The sequence below is a fragment of the Girardinichthys multiradiatus genome, chromosome 4 (genome assembly GCF_021462225.1).
Source record: "Girardinichthys multiradiatus isolate DD_20200921_A chromosome 4, DD_fGirMul_XY1, whole genome shotgun sequence".
NCBI lineage: Eukaryota > Metazoa > Chordata > Actinopteri > Cyprinodontiformes > Goodeidae > Girardinichthys > Girardinichthys multiradiatus.
In genome coordinates, this window is record NC_061797.1 from 19,039,748 (window position 1) to 19,060,917 (window position 21,170).

At 41.2% G+C, this 21,170-nt stretch overlaps 1 protein-coding gene across 1 annotated transcript; it reads left to right on the forward strand.

The window, feature by feature from the left end:
• Nucleotides 1–12,750: 12,750 nt before the first annotated feature.
• LOC124867486 (interleukin-1 receptor type 1-like) lies at nt 12,751–20,657 on the forward strand. Its single transcript, XM_047363952.1, has 10 exons — nt 12,751–13,013; nt 16,849–17,098; nt 17,323–17,509; nt 17,640–17,778; nt 17,869–17,934; nt 18,030–18,141; nt 18,257–18,405; nt 18,518–18,670; nt 19,244–19,396; nt 19,481–20,657. Exons 1-10 carry the CDS (start codon nt 12,929–12,931, stop codon nt 19,813–19,815), a joined length of 1,629 nt encoding a protein of 542 aa, XP_047219908.1. The 5' UTR covers nt 12,751–12,928; the 3' UTR covers nt 19,816–20,657.
• The last annotated feature ends 513 nt before the right edge of the window (nt 20,658–21,170 follow it).

The following is a 21,170-nucleotide window of genomic DNA, read 5'->3' on the forward strand; positions in this document are numbered from 1 at the left end:
TGTTTAGAAAAAAAAAGACATTTACCTGCCTATGATTGGCCACCTTTCCGCTATCCCCGCCCCATGACCCCTGTTGCTAACCGTGACCAGCTAATGCAGCTGAGATGAAAACGTTTTTCAGGAAATCATTTGTATAATTTCTGTATTTGTCACTCAATATCAACTGGAGTTTTGGGTGGTTATAGCCCTTGTATCCCCTGCTGATTCCCTTCGCAGAAGGCAGCTAAATGTTAGCTTAACCTATTAGCTACTGAACGTTTTAACCGGTCTTTTTCCAGACCAAGTAATATTGTGAATAAATACATGTATAATCCGATGCAACTATGAAACATGCATAATGTTCTATGATAAATTCATAAAGCCCTTACTCACCAAACTCCAATTTCCTGAAAAAGGTTTCATGTCAGCTGCATTAGCTGGTCAGGGTTAGCAACAGGGGTCACGGGGCGGGGATAGCGGAAAAGTGGCCAATCATAGGCAGGTAAATGTCTTTTTTTTCTAAACAGCCAAATGTTTCACACGAGCGCGCAGGAGTAATCCACGCGCGAGCAGATTGATACACCGAGAGCACAGAAAAGAGCATCTCTAGCGCCCCTGTGTTGACTTTTGTGCCTGCAGCATAGCGCTCGTGGTCATTGGAATGTGCGCGCGTGGGACTTCCAATGCGCGCATGGAACGTAATCCACGCGCTCCTGGAATTAAAATGAGCTGCTTGTGATCTTCTTTATTGCTCCTATCGGGTTTTGGCTTGAATTTGACGCCATACCACTTATTCTTGCAGGGCTGCAGGGGGGCTGCTTATCTGTAAATGTCATTGGACAAGAAGTAGGGTAAACCCTGGACTGGTTGCCAGTCTATCACATTGGAGTCGAACACAAGTTTCTTTTGTTTTTTAAGGCACTAGTGGCCTTTATTTTTCAAATGTTTTCGAAAGGGGGTTAACAGGAGAGAGGGGGGAGGACATACATTAAAAGTCAACAGGCGGGAACTTAAACCCACAACAGCTTTCACCAACAAAGCACTCACATGTTCCATTTTCAAAGGTTTTTCATATTTTGATTTAAGATAAAACCTGATTATTCCCTGTTTTTGGTTTGCTTTATTAGAGGTCAAGAATTCTTCATGAGGACTAAAATATCGAGGCATGTGACGTCACCCGGTACGGCGGAGCCGGGGTCCCACCCTGGGGCCAGGCCAGGGGTCGGGACTTGCCAGAGAGCGAACGAGAGACGTGAGACCATCCCCCAGTGGGCCCACCACCTGCAGGGGAAACTGTGAGGGACTGATTGGGTGGCGGACGAAGGTGGAGACCTCAGCAGCCCGATCCCCGGATGCTTAGGCTGGCTCCAGGGACGTGGAATGTCACCACGCTGGGGGGGAAGGAGCCTGAGCTTGTGCGGGAGGTCGAGAGATATCAACTAGAAAAGTCGGGCTCGATCCACGCACAGCGTGGGCTCTGGAACCCATCTCCTTGAGAGGGGTTGGACTCTCTTCTACTCTGGAGTGGCCCATGGGGAGAGGCGGCGGGCTGGTGTGAGTTTGCTTGTTGCCCCCCAGCTCAGCCGTCTAGTGTTGGGGTTTACCCCAGTGGAGGAGAGGGTCGCATCCCTGCGCCTTCGGGTTGGGTATAGTTCTCTGACTGTCGTCTCGGCCTACGGGCCGAGCGGTATTGCGGAGTACCCGACCTTCTTGGTGTCCCTGTCGGGGGTGCTGAATAGTGCCCTTCCCGGGGACTCCATTATTCTGCTGGGGGACTTCAACGCCCACGTGGGAAACGACAGTGACACCTGGAGAGGCATGATCGGGAGGAATGGCCTCCCCGATCTGAATCTGAGTGGTGTTTTGTTAGTGGACTTCTGTGCTAGTCAAGGATTGTCCATAATGAACACCATGTTCAAACATAAGGATGTCCATCAGTGCACTTGGCACCAGGACACCCTAGGCAGGAGGTCGATGATCGACTTTGTTGTCGTATCATCAGACCTTCGGCCTCATGTTTTAGACACGTGGGTGAAGAGAGGGGCTGAGCTGTCCACTGATAACCACCTGGTGGTGAGTTGGATCCACTGGGGGAGGGGAAAGCTGGACAGACTTGGCAGGCCCAAGCGCATAGTGAGGGTCTGCTGGGAACGCCTGGCGGAGCCCTCGGCCAGGGATGTATTCAACTCCCACCTCCGGGAGAGCTTTGACCAGATCACGGGGGATGTTGGAGACATAGAGTCCGAGTGGACCATGTTCTCCGCATCTATTGTCGATGCTGCAGCCCATACCTGCGGCTGTAAGGTCTGCGTTGCCTGTCGCGGGGGCAATCCCAGAACCCGGTGGTGGACACCGGCAGTAAGGGATGCTGTCAAGCTAAAGAAGGAGTCCTATCGGCTGTGGTTGGCTTGTGGGACTCCTGAGGCGGCTGACGGGTACCGTGAGGCCAAGCGTGCTGCGGCCCGGGCTGTGGTACAAGCAAAAACACGGGCCTGGGAGGAGTTCGGTGAGGCCATGGAGAAGGACTACCGGTTGGCCTCGAAGTGATTCTGGCAAACCGTCTGGCGCCTCAGGAGGGAGAAGCAGTGCTTTGCCAACACTGTTTATAGTGGGGGTGGGAGGCTGCTGACCTCAACTGAGGACATTATCGGGCGGTGGAAGGAGTACTTCGAGGATCTCCTCAATCCTGCCATCATGCATTCCCTGGTGAAAACAGAGGCTGGGGACTTGGGGTTGGACTCCTTCATCACCCAGGCTGAAGTCACCGAGGTGGTTAAAAAGCTCCGCGGTGGCAAGGCTTTGGGGGTGGATGAGATCTGCCCTGAGTACCTCAAATCTCTGGATTTTGTGGGGCTGTCATCGTTGACATGCCTCTTCGACATTGCATGATGGTCGGGGACAGTGCCTCTGGACTGGCAGACTGGGGTGGTGGTCCCCCTTCATAAGAAGGGGGATCGGAGGGTGTGTTCCAACTACAAGGGGATCACACTCCTCAGCCTACTTGGTAAGACCTCTTCAGGTTGGAGGGGAGTTCCTGCCTTAAGTGGAGGAGTTTAAGTATCTCGGGGTCTTGTTCACGAGTGAGGGAAGAATGGAGCGGGAAATTGACAGACGGATCGGTGCGGCTGCCGCAGTAATGGGGGCACTGTGCCGGTCCGTTGTGGTGAAGAGAGAGCTGAGCCGAAAAGCAAAGCTCTCAATTTACCGATCGGTCTACGTTCCTACCGTCACCTATGGCCATGAACTTTGGGTCATGACCGAAAGAACGAGATCCTGGATACAAGTGGCTGAAATGAGCTTCCTCCGTAGGGTGGCCGGGCACTCCCTTAGAGATAGGGTGAGGAGCTCGGCCATCCGGGAGGGGCTCGGAGTAGAGCCGCTGCTCCTCCATATCCAGTTGAGGTGGCTCGGGCATCTATACCGGATGCCTCCTGGACGCATTCCCGTGTTCCAGGCACAGCCCACCGGTAGGAGGCCCAGGACACGGCCCTGGACACGCTGGAGGGACTATGTCTCTCGGCTGGCCTGGGAACGCCTTGGGCTCCACCCGGAGGTGCTGGAAGAGGTGTCTGGGGAGAGGGATGTCTGGGTGTCTCTGCTGAGTCTGCTGCCCCCGCGACCCGGTCCCGGATAAGCGGAAGACGACGAGTACGAGTACGAGTATTAGAGGTCACAACAAATGATTTTTACTTGAGTTTCTTCATGAAACCATTGGTGTGCTTAAAGTGCCAACCGTGCTGCAAGGTTGTATGGGGTCCTAAACAGACTTTGATTCAGGAGGATCCTCTACTGTATATCAGTCAGCTCAACTAATTAAACATTTTTATTGTCCATTTTCAAATATTTATGCATTATACATCTAACATGACAATTTTTACAATGTTGTAATTATTGGAAAGCAGCTACATGATGTATTTGACATTTTTTGTAATATTTATGGAACTTGACCTTCATGTTTGCTCTTTAAATATCTCGGGGTACATCACAATAAATTAGAATACAAAGAAAAAGTTCAACATTTTTTTGTCACTCATTTCCGAAGGTGAACTATATGTACTATATAGATCCATTACACATAGAGTGAAATGCTTAAAGCCATTATTTATTGTAATTTTAATTATTAAGGATTAAGGATTACTTAAAGTGTGAGAATTGAAAGTAGTTTTGCAGTTGTGGGGTCTCACTTTTTACACCACCTACTGCTAAACATTCACAGTGGAACAACGATTACTTGGTTCTAAGTGAAGGTGGAAATATAGGTCACAGGTTTGTTTTTTCCCAGTTATATTGTTTTTCTGCTTTTAAATTTTGTGGCTCGGTCAAAGTCAACAACATTTTTCCAACACTGTGCAGGACGCTTGGCATTTGCCAGAGCACACCAGGATTGGTAAATTCGCCACTGGCGCCCAGATGAAAGCAGGTTCACACTGAGCACATGTGACAGACGTGACAGAGTCTGGAGACACCGTGGAGAGCAATCTGCTGCCTGCAACATCCTTCAGCATGACTGGTTTGGCAGTGGGTCAGTAATGGTGTGGGGTGGCATTTCTCTGGAGGCCCGCATGGCCCTCCATGTGCTCGCCAGAGGTAGCCTGACTGCCATTAGGTACCGAGATGAGATCCTCAGACCCCTTGTGAGACCATATGCTGGTGCGGTTGGCCCTGGGTTCCTCCTAATGCAGGACAATGCTAGACCTCATGTGGCTGGATTGTAGGGAGGTCATACAGGCACGTGGAGGCCACACACAATACTGAGCCTCATTTTGACTTGTTTTAAGGACATTACATCAACGTTGGATCAGCCTCTAGTGTGTTTTTCTACTTTAATTTTGTGTGTGACTCCAAATCCAGGCCTCCATTGGTTAATAAATTTGATTTCCATTGATGATTATTGTGTGATTCTGTTGTCAGCACATTCAACTTTGTACAGAACAAAGTATTTAATGAGAATATTTCATTCATTCAGATCTAGGATGTTTTATTTGAGTATTCTTTGTATTTTTTTGAGCAGTGTATATTTTTGAAATCAGCAGTGACTGGAACGGGTCAATTTTAACTTGCGCTTACGTCTTACCTCCACTAGGGAGCAGTCAAGCATTAAAAGCACAGAAACTGACTGACTGACTGACTGACTTTCTAGAACCACTGTTAGCCACCATGACAGCTGCAAGACTTTTGCACACCTTGAGAATGAATATGTTGCCCATTCCTCTTTGCATAATTTCTCAAGCTCAGTCATATTGGATGGAGAGTTTGTAAAGATTTTCTTGCCACGCATTCTTTCTCTGGACTTTGACTAACACATGAATATGCATTGTTTAGGGTCGGTATCTTGCTTTGAGGAGAAACTTCACTGCAGTCTGAAGTCTTTTGTAGATTCTAACAGGTTTTCTTCCATCATTGCCTTGCATTACTTGGTCCATTAGCCCATCAACTCTGACTAGCTTGCCAGTGGTCAGAGTTGGTATGTGTCACTGTAGGGACGATATGTTCAGGGTGATGTTCAGTGTTCCTGTATATCACGCTGCTGTCAGGTTTCAAGAGGTACAAACGTTTTGTTTGTGACTCTGTCTGTCTCTAGACAGGGAGAGCGCCAGAGAGGGAAAGAAAGATCCGTCACTGTCAGGATTTGGGTTTGTGTGTGTTTGTGTTTGTGTTTTTGTGCTTGCTACATGTGCACACGTAGTTGCTCTTTATGTCCTGGCCACGAGCCTCAGTCCACTCCCTGTAAAGCATCCAAATTCTTGTATGGATTTGCTTGATAATCCTCTCGAGGCTGCAGATATCCCTGTTGCACCTTTTCCTACTACATTTGTTCCTTCCACTCAACTTCCTATGAATATTTTTGGGTACAGCCTTGTGTGAGGAATCAGCTTCTTTAGAAATTACCTTTTAAAGCATATGCTGCTTGTGGGGGGTGACAATGTCTTCTGGACATCTGTCAGGTCAACAGTTTTCCCCATGATTGTGTCGCCCACTGACCCAGAAAGACCATTTAGGAGCTCAGAAAACCTTTGCGTCTCATGGTCTGACACCATGAGTTTCCAATATTTAACTTTTTCACAGTATTACCACTTTTTTTTTTTCTTTTTTTTGGGAGAATGAATTTCAGATTTTCAATATCTGTAAGCCATAATAATCAGAATTACATGAAACAAAGTCTTGAAATATTTCACCCAGTGCGTAATGAATCTATACATGAGTTTAACTTCTGAAAATGACTGACAAAAAATATTAAACTTTTTCATGATATTCTTATTTGTTGAAATATATCTGTGTATATATACATTTTTTGCGGAAATCCAATAGTTTTTCTGGATGTTGACATTGCTTTCAGTGGTTTGTTCTTACTTTTGTTATTTAGGTGACTGCACTGTGTAGAAAGGGGGAGTAAAACAGCAAAGCTACTTCTATAGTGCAAAGAACAACAAAACATCTTCCACAGAAAAATGTCTTTACCTGATTTACATTAAACATTTAAAATATTTAAGATCCACAAGTTTTGGCACCTACTTCTAAGGTGCACGGACAGGAACAATGATCTGCTGAGGCTAAGACTCCAGCAACACTTGAAATCCTGACAAAACAACTTTATTAGTCGAAACATGTTAGTCTGCTAATGAAGTTGATTCCTCAGTATTTTTGGAGTCTTCATCTCACCAAATATTTCTAGAGCACAAGTTTCATTTTGCTATGTTACTACTGATACATCACTGATAAAAAAAAAAAAATGATAAAAAAAATAAATTAATTCATACACCCGAAGTGTCTGGCACTCTTCAGGGACCCACTTTTTTTAGAAGCCCTAAGTAGGTTGGAGCAGTTTTCACATGCCTTGGACCGGCTCTGCTGTCGACTAATAAGTGATGTTAACCTAGAGTTAAGGGGAGGATTCCCTTACAGTACTACTGTACTATGCTTAAATATTTTTAGTAGACTCACAATACTCTTTGGTGCTGGTGATGTAATGTCTGTCATCTTATCCAAAACTAAAAACTGAGATTATGAAGCTGAATGCATAAGCAGCATGTGATTTAGGAAGAGTATCATTTCTCTGCAGATTAACTGAAAAGAGTCATGGGAAAACCTTGTGACTGATTAGGGGAATTTTCCTTGATTTAATGCATAAAGGCCAAGCAACAATAAAGACTCAGGCACTGGAAACAGTTGCACAACAAGACAGTGGTTCTGGAGAAGCTTAGTCAGCATTCTGAAAAAAATAAAACTGATAATGATTAACAAGCAATTTTGCTATGGTTAGAAGTGGAAAAAGTATTTTAGGAGCTTTGACAGGTGAGAATTGAAAGTAGTTTTGCAGTTGTGGGGTCTCACTTTTTACACCCCCCGAAAGTATCAGCTTTCAGTCACCCTTCGTTGAATTTGATAAAAATGGAAACCAGGCTTTCCTCCCTGTCTGCATTTTGGGGTCCAGCACCACACCACGTTCCTGACACAGCCAAGGGTGTAATTTGGTTACGACCCCCCCCCCCCCCAATATCTGATCAAGTCAATATTAACCCCCCAATATAATAACTTTGATTTACAAGTAAATAATACATAAATAACATAAATAACATCATCATCTGGTAATGTAACCTCCCTCTTTCTCCCAAAAACTTGGTATCACTCAACCCGCTTCCTCCACCAAGCATTCACTGTTTGCTGTACTTTTGATTCAGTCACTGGTGAGAGTGGTTGTACTCTCAAAAAAGTGGACAGACAACAATTATTCACTGTTGTTTGACAACACCTTGTAAAAAGCGCAAATATCAATATGAGGTAAATATATACGTATTGTTAAGTTAGTTAGTTTTCTCAATGCTGCTGGCACACGCCTATACACGCTGACACACTGAATGGCGGTGCATGTGGACTAGCTCCATAACACAGTGGTACCCAGGTGCTTTGTTAGACCTGTAATATGGACCCCTGGGACTGAAGCTCCAGATGTTTTCAGAACAGCCCGAATCTCATGAAAGAAGACATTTAGAAGTTTATGTCTGTTCAAAAGATGCATTAAGCCCCAAAATGACAAACTTCACATTTTTATTAAAAACAATCAAATTTGTTTCTATTGTGTTCCATATAATCACTGCCCGCTCTACCCAACCTGACAATGAGTCTAAAGGAAAAGAAGACAAAAAGTGGTTATTTGCGCACACGCGGTACCGTGACTGTGCAACTACAGGTCCTTCTCAAAATATTAGCATATTATGATAAAGTTCATTATTTTCCATAATGTAATGATGAAAATTTAACATTCATATATTTTAGATTCATTGCACACTAACTGAAATATTTCAGGTCTTTTATTATCTTAATACGGATGATTTTGGCATACAGCTCATGAAAATCCAAAATTCCTATCTCACAAAATTAGCATATTTCATCCGACCAATAAAAGAAAAGTGTTTTTAATACAAAAAACGTCAACCTTCAAATAATCATGTACAGTTATGCACTCAATACTTGGTCGGGAATCCTTTGGCAGAAATGACTGCTTCAATGCGGCGTGGCATGGAGGCAATCAGCCTGTGGCACTGCTGAGGTCTTATGGAGGCCCAGGATGCTTCGATAGCGGCCTTTAGCTCATTCAGAGTGTTGGGTCTTGAGTCTCTCAACGTTCTCTTCACAATATCCCACAGATTCTCAATGGGGTTCAGGTCAGGAGAATTGGCAGGCCAATTGAGCACAGTGATACCATGGTCAGTAAACCATTTACCAGTGGTTTTGGCACTGTGAGCAGGTGCCAGGTCGTGCTGAAAAAGGAAATCTTCATCTCCATAAAGCTTTTCAGCAGATGGAAGCATGAAGTGCTCCAAAATCTCCTGATAGCTAGCTGCATTGACCCTGCCCTTGATAAAACACAGTGGACCAACACCAGCAGCTGACACGGCACCCCAGACCATCACTGACTGTGGGTACTTGACACTGGACTTCTGGCATTTTGGCATTTCCTTCTCCCCAGTCTTCCTCCAGACTCTGGCACCTTGATTTCCGAATGACATGCAGAATTTGCTTTCATCTGAAAAAAGTACTTTGGACCACTGAGCAACAGTCCAGTGCTGCTTCTCTGTAGCCCAGGTCAGGCGCTTCTGCTGCTGTTTCTGGTTCAAAAGTGGCTTGACCTGGGGAATGCGGCACCTGTAGCCCATTTCCTGCACACGCCTGTGCACGGTGGCTCTGGATGTTTCTACTCCAGACTCAGTCCACTGCTTCCGCAGGTCCCCCAAGGTCTGGAGTTGGCCCTTCTCCACAATCTTCCTCAGGGTCCGGTCACCTCTTCTCGTTGTGCAGCGTTTTCTGCCACACTTTTTCCTTCCCACAGACTTCCCACTGAGGTGCCTTGATACAGCACTCTGGGAACAGCCTATTCGTTCAGAAATTTCTTTCTGTGTCTTACCCTCTTGCTTGAGGGTGTCAATAGTGGCCTTCTGGACAGCAGTCAGGTCGGCAGTCTTACCCATGATTGGGGTTATGAGTGATGAACCAGGCTGGGAGTTTTAAAGGCCTCAGGAATCTTTTGCAGGTGTTTAGAGTTAACTCGTTGATTCAGATGATTAGGTTCATAGCTCGTTTAGAGACCCTTTTAATAATATGCTAATTTTGTGAGATAGGAATTTTGGGTTTTCATGAGCTGTATGCCAAAATCATCCGTATTAAGACAATAAAAGACCTGAAATATTTCAGTTAGTGTGCAATGAATCTAAAATATATGAATGTTAAATTTTCATCATTACATTATGGAAAATAATGAACTTAATCACAATATGCTAATATTTTGAGAAGGACCTGTACTTGCACAGGCTCAGGTGGACTAGCAATTTGTCCATTCTGGAGAAGTCCAGAATGGCGGTTAGGTCCAGGAGTGTCGGCCTCCCTCATTAATCACCCGAACAGTTACACTGAGCGCATCAAGCAGGACTACAATAGGGAAGATGGCTCATTTCAGAGCAGCCGCAGAACCAACCAGAGAGTAAGAGCCTGGTAGGTGTATTTGCCCAGAAACAGGTGGAATCACAGCAGCTTAACCCAGACTGAAGTTAGCGTTACACCTGAGAGCTGGCTCTGAATGGGCTAATTGTAAGCTAGCGATAACCACTGATTCACCCAGCAAGACATGAGGTGGAGGTTCACTAATGAGCATCATTAGGGTCATGATGAGGGACTTTCACCTGAGCTACAGGTGAGGTTAAATGGCCTGGCAGTGATAGAAAACAGTAGAAACCCTCTCTGTGAGCTTCTAGCTGGATCTGCATCATGATGTGAAAAACATCTGATCTTTAGTCAAAAGGAGAAACATATTTTAATGAAGTATTGGGATAGCTCACAGCATAATTAAACTAAGTAAATGTGTTTTTACCATTGCATTAATATCTAAGAAAATCAATTTTATAGCAGTTTTCATTTTAGAAATGTAAAACATTATGACAATGGAACCTCAGATGTGGGAGAGATAGTGAGAGAGGAACATTTTAAAAAGTCATTTACATAGATTATAAAAGAAACACATTTATTTGAGCCACGTTAAACATAGTTTCTCTGAGTTTAAGAACAACTTTAGTCGAATGGACAGAAATGTGTCATTATCTGCTTCAGCCTAATGTTTTTTTTTTTCATCAGTTATAATTTGTTAATCTTCATCCTTCACTTAAACTACTAACAAACAATTAAAACCAAGTCAACATATTGTGAAGCTTTTGAAACACCACGATTCAGCAATCATGAACATGAAGGTGCTCTAAAAATGTTAAATATTTGGTTCTGTGTTAGAAAAAAGATGAAGTAAAAGTAAGCTTTTTATTGACTGCTAAACTGATGTGGGACAGAAAAACTGCAGAGTAAAAACAAAGAAAACAGGAAAGTTAAGTAAATCACAGTAAAACATTAAAATTAATTTCTAAAACAGGAATGCAAAATTAGCCTGACTCCTTTCACAAAAGTAAATGATTCAATACAGGTCCTTCTCAAAATATTAGCATATTGTGATAAAGTTCATTATTTTCCATAATGTCATGATGAAAATTTAACATTCATATATTTTAGATTCATTGCACACTAACTGAAATATTTCAGGTCTTTTATTGTCTTAATACGGATGATTTTGGCATACAGCTCATGTAAACCCAAAATTCCTATCTCACAAAATTAGCATATTTCATCCGACCAATAAAAGAAAAGTGTTTTTAATACAAAAAACGTCAACCTTCAAATAATCATGTACAGTTATGCACTCAATACTTGGTCGGGAATCCTTTGGCAGAAATGACTGCTTCAATGCGGCGTGGCATGGAGGCAATCAGCCTGTGGCACTGCTGAGGTCTTATGGAGGCCCAGGATGCTTCGATAGCGGCCTTTAGCTCATCCAGAGTGTTGGGTCTTGAGTCTCTCAACGTTCTCTTCACAATATCCCACAGATTCTCTATGGGGTTCAGGTCAGGAGAGTTGGCAGGCCAATTGAGCACAGTGATACCATGGTCAGTAAACCATTTACCAGTGGTTTTGGCACTGTGAGCAGGTGCCAGGTCGTGCTGAAAAAGGAAATATTCATCTCCATAAAGCTTTTCAGCAGATGGAAGCATGAAGTGCTCCAAAATCTCCTGATAGCTAGCTGCATTGACCCTACCCTTGATAAAACACAGTGGACCAACACCAGCAGCTGACACGGCACCCCAGACCATCACTGACTGTGGGTACTTGACACTGGACTTCTGGCATTTTGGCATTTCCTTCTCCCCAGTCTTCCTCCAGACTCTGGCACCTTGATTTCCGAATGACATGCAGAATTTGCTTTCATCCGAAAAAAGTACTTTGGACCACTGAGCAACAGTCCAGTGCTGCTTCTCTGTAGCCCAGGTCAGGCGCTTCTGCCGCTGTTTCTGGTTCAAAAGTGGCTTGACCTGGGGAATGCGGCACCTGTAGCCCATTTCCTGCACACGCCTGTGCACGGTGGCTCTGGATGTTTCTACTCCAGACTCAGTCCACTGCTTCCGCAGGTCCCCCAAGGTCTGGAATCGGCCCTTCTCCACAATCTTCCTCAGGGTCCGGTCACCTCTTCTCGTTGTGCAGCGTTTTCTGCCACACTTTTTCCTTCCCACAGACTTCCCACTGAGGTGCCTTGATACAGCACTCTGGGAACAGCCTATTCGTTCAGAAATTTCTTTCTGTGTCTTACCCTCTTGCTTGAGGGTGTCAATAGTGGCCTTCTGGACAGCAGTCAGGTCGGCAGTCTTACCCATGATTGGGGTTTTGAGTGATGAACCAGGCTGGGAGTTTTAAAGGCCTCAGGAATCTTTTGTAGGTGTTTAGAGTTAACTCGTTGATTCAGATGATTAGGTTCATAGCTCGTTTAGAGACCCTTTTAATGATATGCTAATTTTGTGAGACAGGAATTTGGGGTTTTCATGAGCTGTATGCCACAATCATCCGTATTAAGACAATAAAAGACCTGAAATATTTCAGTTAGTGTGCAATGAATCTAAAATATATGAATGTTACATTTTCATCATTACATTATGGAAAATAATGAACTTTATCACAATATGCTAATATTTTGAGAAGGACCTGTACAACCAGGCAAAGAGTTTAACCCCCCAATGCTAGACCTGAAGGTACGCCCTTGCACGCAGCTGTGATATGGGTGGGTATTTCCACGGCACAATGGCACCGCTCAAACTTTCAACTACAGAACAGGATCTATTATATTTGTATATGTTCTAATGATGGTGGAATAAGCTGGGGGAGAATGGACTTACAGGAGTTCAATTAAACCAGTTTTTTTTTTTTTAGACAATTAAGAAGCTTCTGACAAATTTTGAAAAGGAGGAAGATTTTAGTGGGCGGTTCCGGGGAATAAGCGACAGCGCGATGTTCTTCCTAGGTTTCACTCTATCACTTCTCATCACACTGTAGTTTCACTGAGCAAACTGCTGTCTGCATTTCGGGAGCAATGAAGGCACATGGCAAACTGTTCACAAACACGGCGCTGCTGGAGACTACCAGGATGATCCTGCTTCTTTTCTTTCTTATTACGGGTAAGTTAGTGGTGCCGATTTCTACACTCTCACGTTTACATCTGACAGGGCTCTTTAAAGTGATGATTTTGTGACGTTACGCCATGAGATAGTAGAGGGTACTCCACAAAAAAAGACGTGGAGAAATAAAATCAGCTCATGTGATGCATAAGCCGCACAATAATAGATTTTCTTTACTATGAGGGAGAGAGTGACAACTTTGAATTAAACAAATATGACTGATTGATTAAAGTGGTAATGACTGCAACGGTGGAGATAAATGGAAATAATTTACATGCTGCTGGGTTAAATATGGAGCTCTTTAGAGCAGAACAGAAAACCCCGCTAAAGGTTCTGAAGAAATCTGTCTATTTTCACAAATGTGAACCCTCCTGGAAATTAGGATGTGGTTAAGCCTTAACCATGAAGTGCGTTAACTGTTGGGTACTTGCAAGTAGAGACAGTATAGCTGACAACTCTGTCAACTCAGTCAGGGTTTGCATCAGGCTAATAAAACTTTGTGGAAACTAACATACAGGTCCTTCTCAAAATATTAGCATATTGTGATAAAGTTAATTATTTTCCATAATGTCATGATGAAAATTTAACATTAATATATTTTAGATTCATTGCACACTAACTGACATATTTCAGGTCTTTTATTGTCTTAATACGGATGATTGTGGCATACAGCTCATGAAAACCCAAAATTCCTATCTCACAAAATTAGCATATTTCATCCAGCTAATAAACGAAAAGTGTTTTACCATGGTCAGTAAACCATTTACCAGTGGTTTTGGCACTGTGAGGAGGTGCCAGGTCGTGCTGAAAAATGAAATCTTCATCTCCATAAAGCTTTTCAGCAGATGGAAGCATGAAGTGCTCCAAAATCTTTTTTTCATGAGCTGTATGCCAAAATCATCCGTATTAAGACAATAAAAGACCTGAAATATTTCAGTTAGTGTGCAATGAATCTAAAATATATGAATGTTAAATTTTCATCATGACATTATGGAAAATAATGAACTTTATCACAATATGCTAATATTTTGAGAAGGACCTGTATGTAGTCAGGTAACCTCTACATTATTTCTGCGTCACCATTTTACCCTTTATCATTGGTGCACTCAAGATCCATGGACATCATTTTAACGATTATTTAAGGTTTTACACCAAAAAGTTGCTGAAGATGTGACTGATTTTTTTATTTAATGTTTTATTTAATGTTTTTAAGCCTGAATCGAGATGTTCAAAGGCAGGCTTGAATACCCCATATTACCCATATTACCCACATTAGACCTTTAAAAGACATATTTTATGTGTATTTATTCTCACCTTTCACTCTTTGTGGTTAAATGTTAGAATGATTTGCAAAAGACATTTTATCAATAGTGCTGGATAAAAGGGGTGTTCAGGTGCAGCCCCCTCTCACACACACCCATCTTGTGGTGGCTGTAGATACAGCAACTTCATGAGACAGTGATTGTACACAATTGAAAAGGCTGATAGTGAAGGACAAAAACAAGTAAGCACAAATTAAACCAGATCTTCAGTTGCTCTTTACTGTTTTCATACAGTGCTGTGAAAAAGCATTTGCTTCCTTACATATTTCTTGTTTTTGCTTTTTTGTCTCGCTGAAACGTTTGAGATTGTAGCCAAGTTTAGACAATGAAAAGCGGAGTGGAATTTCACTACTTTAATTACGCACAGGGCTGATTACTGCAAGGGGAGTTCCAAGGCCAAATGCAGGCTAAAAAGAACAAAAAAATAAGTCTCACTTTTGCCATTAAACATCTCGATGATCCCCAAGAAAATATTCTGTAGACTGAGGAGACAAAAGGGGAATTTGTTGAAAGATGCACGTCTGGTTACATCTGGTGTGTAACTAAACATTTCAAAAAGAACATCATACCAACAGTCAAACATGGTGGTGGAGGTGTGGTGGGCTGGGGCTGTTTTGCTGCTTCAGGACCTGGACAATTTGCCAAAATTGATGCTCTAATGCTGGTATCATACCAGAAAAACACGAAGAATTTTCAACGATCAATCAGTGATATTGAGCGTACCTGGTTTATGGAAGAGGACATGATCCAAAGCACACCAACCAATCCATCTCTGAATGGCTCAAAAGCAACAAAATTGTATTTATTCTGCTTAACTTTGTATTAAATTAAAATGTATTTGATAAACTAAAACAAAAAGTGTGACAAAAAGCAAAAGATACCTATTTAAGGCAGTATACAGTCTAGTGTTAGCACTGCAGCACAGCAAGATGCCACAGGAAGCTAGAAAAGTTGAAATTTAAAACTTACATGAGCCACAGAATAGGATAATTAAATATGAATGTCTGTTAGCAAAATGGCTCTCAAGATTTGTTTGTGTTGTTTTGCAGTTTTCAGTGGAGGTTAGGACCTTCAGCAATGTATAGAATATAGTAGGATGTAACATCAGCTGCGGGCTTTTTTTTTTCCTTTACTTTATTTGCAATGATACAACATCATCACCATAAACACTAAGAACAACAGTGGCTCTATTTACTTTAGAATCTCAGTCTAAGCAGACCATATAGTGAAAAACAAGAAGCAATAAAAAAACACAACAGATCAGATTGAAGCCACACAGATATACAGTATATTCTTGCATAGATGTTAACAATTCTTATATTCAAAAGTTTTAGCAAAATAAAAAATAAATGCAGGTTTAGTTTGGGTTTAGTTTTAAAGGATGATTATTTTTTATAGAATTACAGTATGTGTAAAAGCATTTTCCACTGAACCTCTTAAGTTGTTTAATAAGAATTCTATATTTTTGCAAATCTAATGCAATCCAGTCAAAACATTTTAGTGATGGCTGTTAAGGTAGAAACAATATTCTTTGAATAAAGTCAATGCTGAAGGTCATTCCAAAACCCACTATTAACAACACATGAAAAAAAAATGAATGCTCCTAACTCTCAAAATAAGTATAACAAAATAAACACAGTCAACAGTCCAAATCATATTTTCATTTGATAGATTCACTTGTAGGATACATTCTGTTAAGTAAATAGTATCTCTTAAATTTTAACAGTGGAAAAGAAATGCAGGCTGCCCCAGTTCTAAAAATATAAAAAAGACATTTCGAAGAGAGGTTGATGTGTTCAGTTGGCTTTAGGCGGTTTGACAAATTGTGTAGTCTGTCATTCCTTAGCAGGTTTCTTCTGAAACTAGTCCATTGGTAGGAACTCAAAGCTGTGTAGTGTGTCGCCAGCTATAGATTACACAGACAAGAGATTTGACAGGAGGAGCTTCCCTCCCAAGAGTTCTTTGACTCCCATCATCTAAAGAAGGGGTCTGCAGCCTTTGGAACTACCACAATGGCTCTTAAAAACTTTGGCTGAAAATGAGAGAGAACCAAATATTGTTTTTATACATAGATATAATAACAACTGCAGGTTTTGGCAGTTTTTCATTTTTTTCGTAGACTAATTGCTTTGAATTTCCAACAGAACAACATTAAAAGAACCAGTAATATATATATATTTTTCTTGGTATTAGTTCAAAAACTGCTTATTTTTTACATAATTTTCCACAAATATCGACATGTATGGGAAGAAACTTCCCATAGACATCCCATAGGAGAAAATGTTCTTTTGAACAGCAATATTTTCACAATTAAAAAGCAATCAATTCATACTATGAGTGCAGTTAGATTTTGACAAATGACCTCTGCCATACCCGAACCCCTATGACTCAAGGGTAAAGAAGTTAACTGACTGAACTAATCTTGTAAACCTAAAGGCAGGAAGCACAATGAGAAAAAAGGTTGGTGTAAATAAAAAACATCTATCTTAGAAATAAACTAGCTCTTTTTGCAGGCACTTGCACCGTGACACCCAAGATGATCTATGTCAAAGTTGGGGAGCTGGTGACATTGCGTTGCAGAGAGAGTGAGCAGGATGGTACTTTGATGCTCTGGAAAAAGGAGACTGACCAGAAGATGCACCTGTACAGCAACATGTCGGCATCTGAGCAGCAGAAGCTGGGTTTGGTTGTTTATCAGAACAGCCTTGTCATTCTCAGTGCGTCAGTAAACCATCAGGGGAATTACTCATGTGGTCCTCTCAGGTACGAACAAAGTACTTCTAAATTGATACAGTCAATCCTGCTGAATGCTGCTGTACTCACACTACACACTGTAGGAGTGGTTTTTAATAGAAATGTATCCAAAAAAAAGTTTTAAAAAGTGAATGTAATCTTTACTTTTGAAGTTTTGCATTTTTTAAACAACACCAAATCCAGATTGAATAAGGATTTTCATGCTCTGTCTATCTTTCTTTGATGATTTACAGCAATACCAGCAGCCAGATGTTTTACAGACTTATAGTGTGCTCAAAAGAGTCCAAAGAGTGTAACATCAGGAAGAGGTACGATCAGACATGTTACACAAACGAAGCCTGCATACTGTCTTGTCCTGACGAACAATTCCTTCCTGCTGGAGTCCCCGGCATAACGAGCAATGAAACCAAATGGCACAAGGTATTAAAATATGCAGTGGATGTGATCTGATTATATAACTTGAATTTAAAAAGTTTGAGTTTGGTTTTTCTAGCTTTTGAATTTTTAAATTCAGAGACACATTTATTTAAAACCCTGGTTCCTTTCCCAGGAGAATGGTGAGCCATCAGAACCTTATTTCCCAAGTGTTGAATTAGAGGCAAGTGGAGTCTACATCTGCACCCGGTCTTACTTGTATTCTGGTGGAATATATAATATTTCCTTAACAAGGGTACTTGATGTCCAAACAGGTATAACAAAAACCCATTGTCTTTATCAGTTTATGTGATTGCTAATTAAATTCTAGTTAAGGCCTTAAAAGAAACATTTGTTGTGTGCAGGAGAGCTTCAGTCAAACGTAAGAATCTATTCACCTAAGAATGGTCAAATTTTTGAAGTAGAACTTGGTGAGTTTTTTATTTGTAGCGTTAACGCACCAAAGTAAATTTCATGTTTCTCTGCCTTCTTATTATGTGTAATTCTTCTGTGAATTATTTTTCAGGCACAAGAGTGACGATTGATTGCAAAGCAAACATAGATTCCTGCCAAAATGGCCTGTTTTGGATACATGGCACGGATTTTGTGGATAGCGGAGACTATGAGACAGATTCATGGCAAGAACTAAACTTGCATGTTATGTATTCTGGAACTGTTGTAAAACAGAAAAATTGGAGACATAATACACTAAATAATAGTTTATTGATGTTCTTTATGTCCTATCCTTTTCAGCAATGAGAGTGCAGTGATGCCACAATGGAGGACAACAACTTTAATTTTCAAAGAAATATCACAGGCAAATCTGTCCACAAATTTTACCTGTAAACTTGAAAGTAACAAAAAAAATCCATCTATTGTCAACATCATCCTCTTTAAAAAAGGTGCAGGAATTTGCAAATGCATCAAACTTTTTTTTTTTGTTGCAGAAAAATCACAAACTGAGTTGTTGAATTGTTAGCTGATAATTTCTCCCACTCAATTGTTTCCCTGCAGCTCAACCTTCATACAGGATGGTAACTATTTGCACTGTCTGCATTGTGGTGTTGATGGTGGTGACTGTTGTTATTTATGTGAAGTTTAAAATCGATGTCACCCTTTTCCTACGAGACAAAGTTGGTTTTAAACTTTGCCAAAGCAACACCTCGGGTGAGTTTGTTTGACCAGCAAAAGCTAATTTACTTTTGATAGTAATCTAAGGTTAAAAAAAAAAACAGAGGCCCAAAGTCCAAAAGAAAAAGACAGGGCTGTAAATGCAGTCATTTGATACACGGTTTTTGATTGTGTGAGAAGGCTAATGTTTCAGCTCTGCTGTGTCTCAAATCAAATTAAAGCCATTGTACAGTTCATTCATTTAGGTTTTTTCGTCAGGGACAGCATACAGTCAATGTTACAAACTAACCGTAGGCTTTTCTATCAGCACAGTGAATAACACTTTTAAGATATGAAAAAAGTATTTCACATTAAAAAAAACAAATAAGGCTAAAACAGCAAAATCCAACACGAGACCAAAACCATGTAGTTCAGTTCAGTTTGACACAATGCCAACGACACAGAACAATGTCTCGGAAAGCCTCAAAGACAGCCAACAAAAGTCAGCTATGTCAGCTATGAGCAGCAAAAGAAAATATTTCTTAGAGGTTATTATATTTATTTTACATGAGTATGTGTTTTTGAAAACTGGCATGAAAGAAGTGACTAATGTTCTTTCTATGTGTTTAGATGGAAAAAGCTTTGATGCATTTTTGATGTGTTACAAAAGCTACACTGATGGAGGACTGAGTGAAGCAGACAGAAAATGTCTGGCGACTACTTTGGAAGATCAGTTTGGTTACAGCCTCTGTCTTTATGATCGAGATGTATTACCTGGTCAAGGTAAGTTTAAACTAACCCATCCTAGTAATAATAAATAATAAAAGTAATAATGTAATATTTATACTACGCTCGTGCCCTTTGCAGCTATAGCTGAGGTCGTGTTAGACTGCATAGAGCAGAGCCGGGCTGTGGTTTTGGTTCCCAGCTTTCCAGATCCCAAAACAGGAAGCGGAGTACTAAGTGCCATCCATGCTTCTCTTGTGGAGCAGAAGACTCGCCTGATTTTCATAAACACGGAGCAGACGGAGGCGTCGAGATCAGGCTCATTTCCAGAGGCCTTGCAGCTTCTCAGTTATTCCGGAAAAAGTGTCACCTGGAAGGGAGGGCCACCCTCCTCCTGCTTCTGGAAGCAGCTACGCTATCACCTACCGGCCCCACAGCAAGCACCAAAAATGCAACTTTTACCACAAGGATGTTAGGGTGATACCTGATGTCTAATTAGTTCAAACATATGAAAGACGAACACCTGGTATTTTATTTATACATTAACAAAATAATGCAGAAATCAATTTTATACATGTTATTTTTATATTTAAATTCCCATGTTCATATATGACCCCGGATTTCATACCAGTGAAAGCCAAACATAATTAGTATTTAAAAAGTTTGGACCTACCAGTGACCCAGCTTCTCTACTTCAGTGAGGGCCCATGACTGTTACTATTTGAATGATGGGACCACAGCTGCCTTATACCAGCGACCTCAAGGATTAATATTATCATTTTTCTTCTAGCACAGGATGAATTCCTTACCATTATGAGGGCTTAATGAGGTAATTACCTCTATTAGAAAGATTGGATTAGAACCAGCTCTTACCAGTAAACTCCCAAAGATTATTAATGTCATTTGATTTGTTTTTCTGTGTTTGATTTTCTGTATCATTGTAATGTTTTTCCTCTTGTGCAGCGCTTTGAGTGCCTTGTTGCTGAAAAGCGCTATATAAATAAACTTGACTTGGACTCTACAGAGCACCTCAATGCAATAAGCTCCTATTAGCTGTGAATACCTGGTATGTAAAAATGTTACAATAATTTATCATGTTTTTGTATCAGTACTATTTGATTACTTGAAGTTGTCGAAATAATGTGTAAAATGAACAGCCAAATGTGAAATAATCTAAGTTTTTTTTATTGTATCTTTACATTTTTGTTTCCATTTATAAACTGCATTTTGCTGCAGTCTGTTTGTATTGTCATCAGCCACTGTTTCTGTTGCTGCCTTTGCTGCATCATTAAATACCTCCTTGGGCTGTTTTCAGCTACTTTGACAATATGAAGCATTTTAATATTTATTAGAACTTATAGTTTAATAAAGAAAATAACCAGTTATAGTTATATTATCTTGCATCTATTTATGCTGTATGTTGAGGGGTTTATAATCACCTGCCGATGTTGAATGTCTCAGGGGGAACTCTGACACAGGCTTGAGTTGAACAAACGGAGGATTTTATTTCAACCAGGCCCATATCAAAATTACATAAATATATACTACCAAAGCCGATTGTAAGGGCACTCGCAAAGAACTATTCTCACATCTCCTTTCTATGTGAATGAATCAGTCAAGCTTTATATATAGATTGTTTTACACACTGTTGGGGTCATCCATTTTGGGGGGATAGACCCATAGAAATTAATACGTAGACGACTCTTTGACTGGGTTGGTCCGATGCTGAGATGTAACTGTGTCCGCCATATTGCTGGAGGCAAGGATGTGATGTGAACTAATACAAAGAGACTTTATTTAATCAAATACATCTTAACAGGGATTTTTGTTA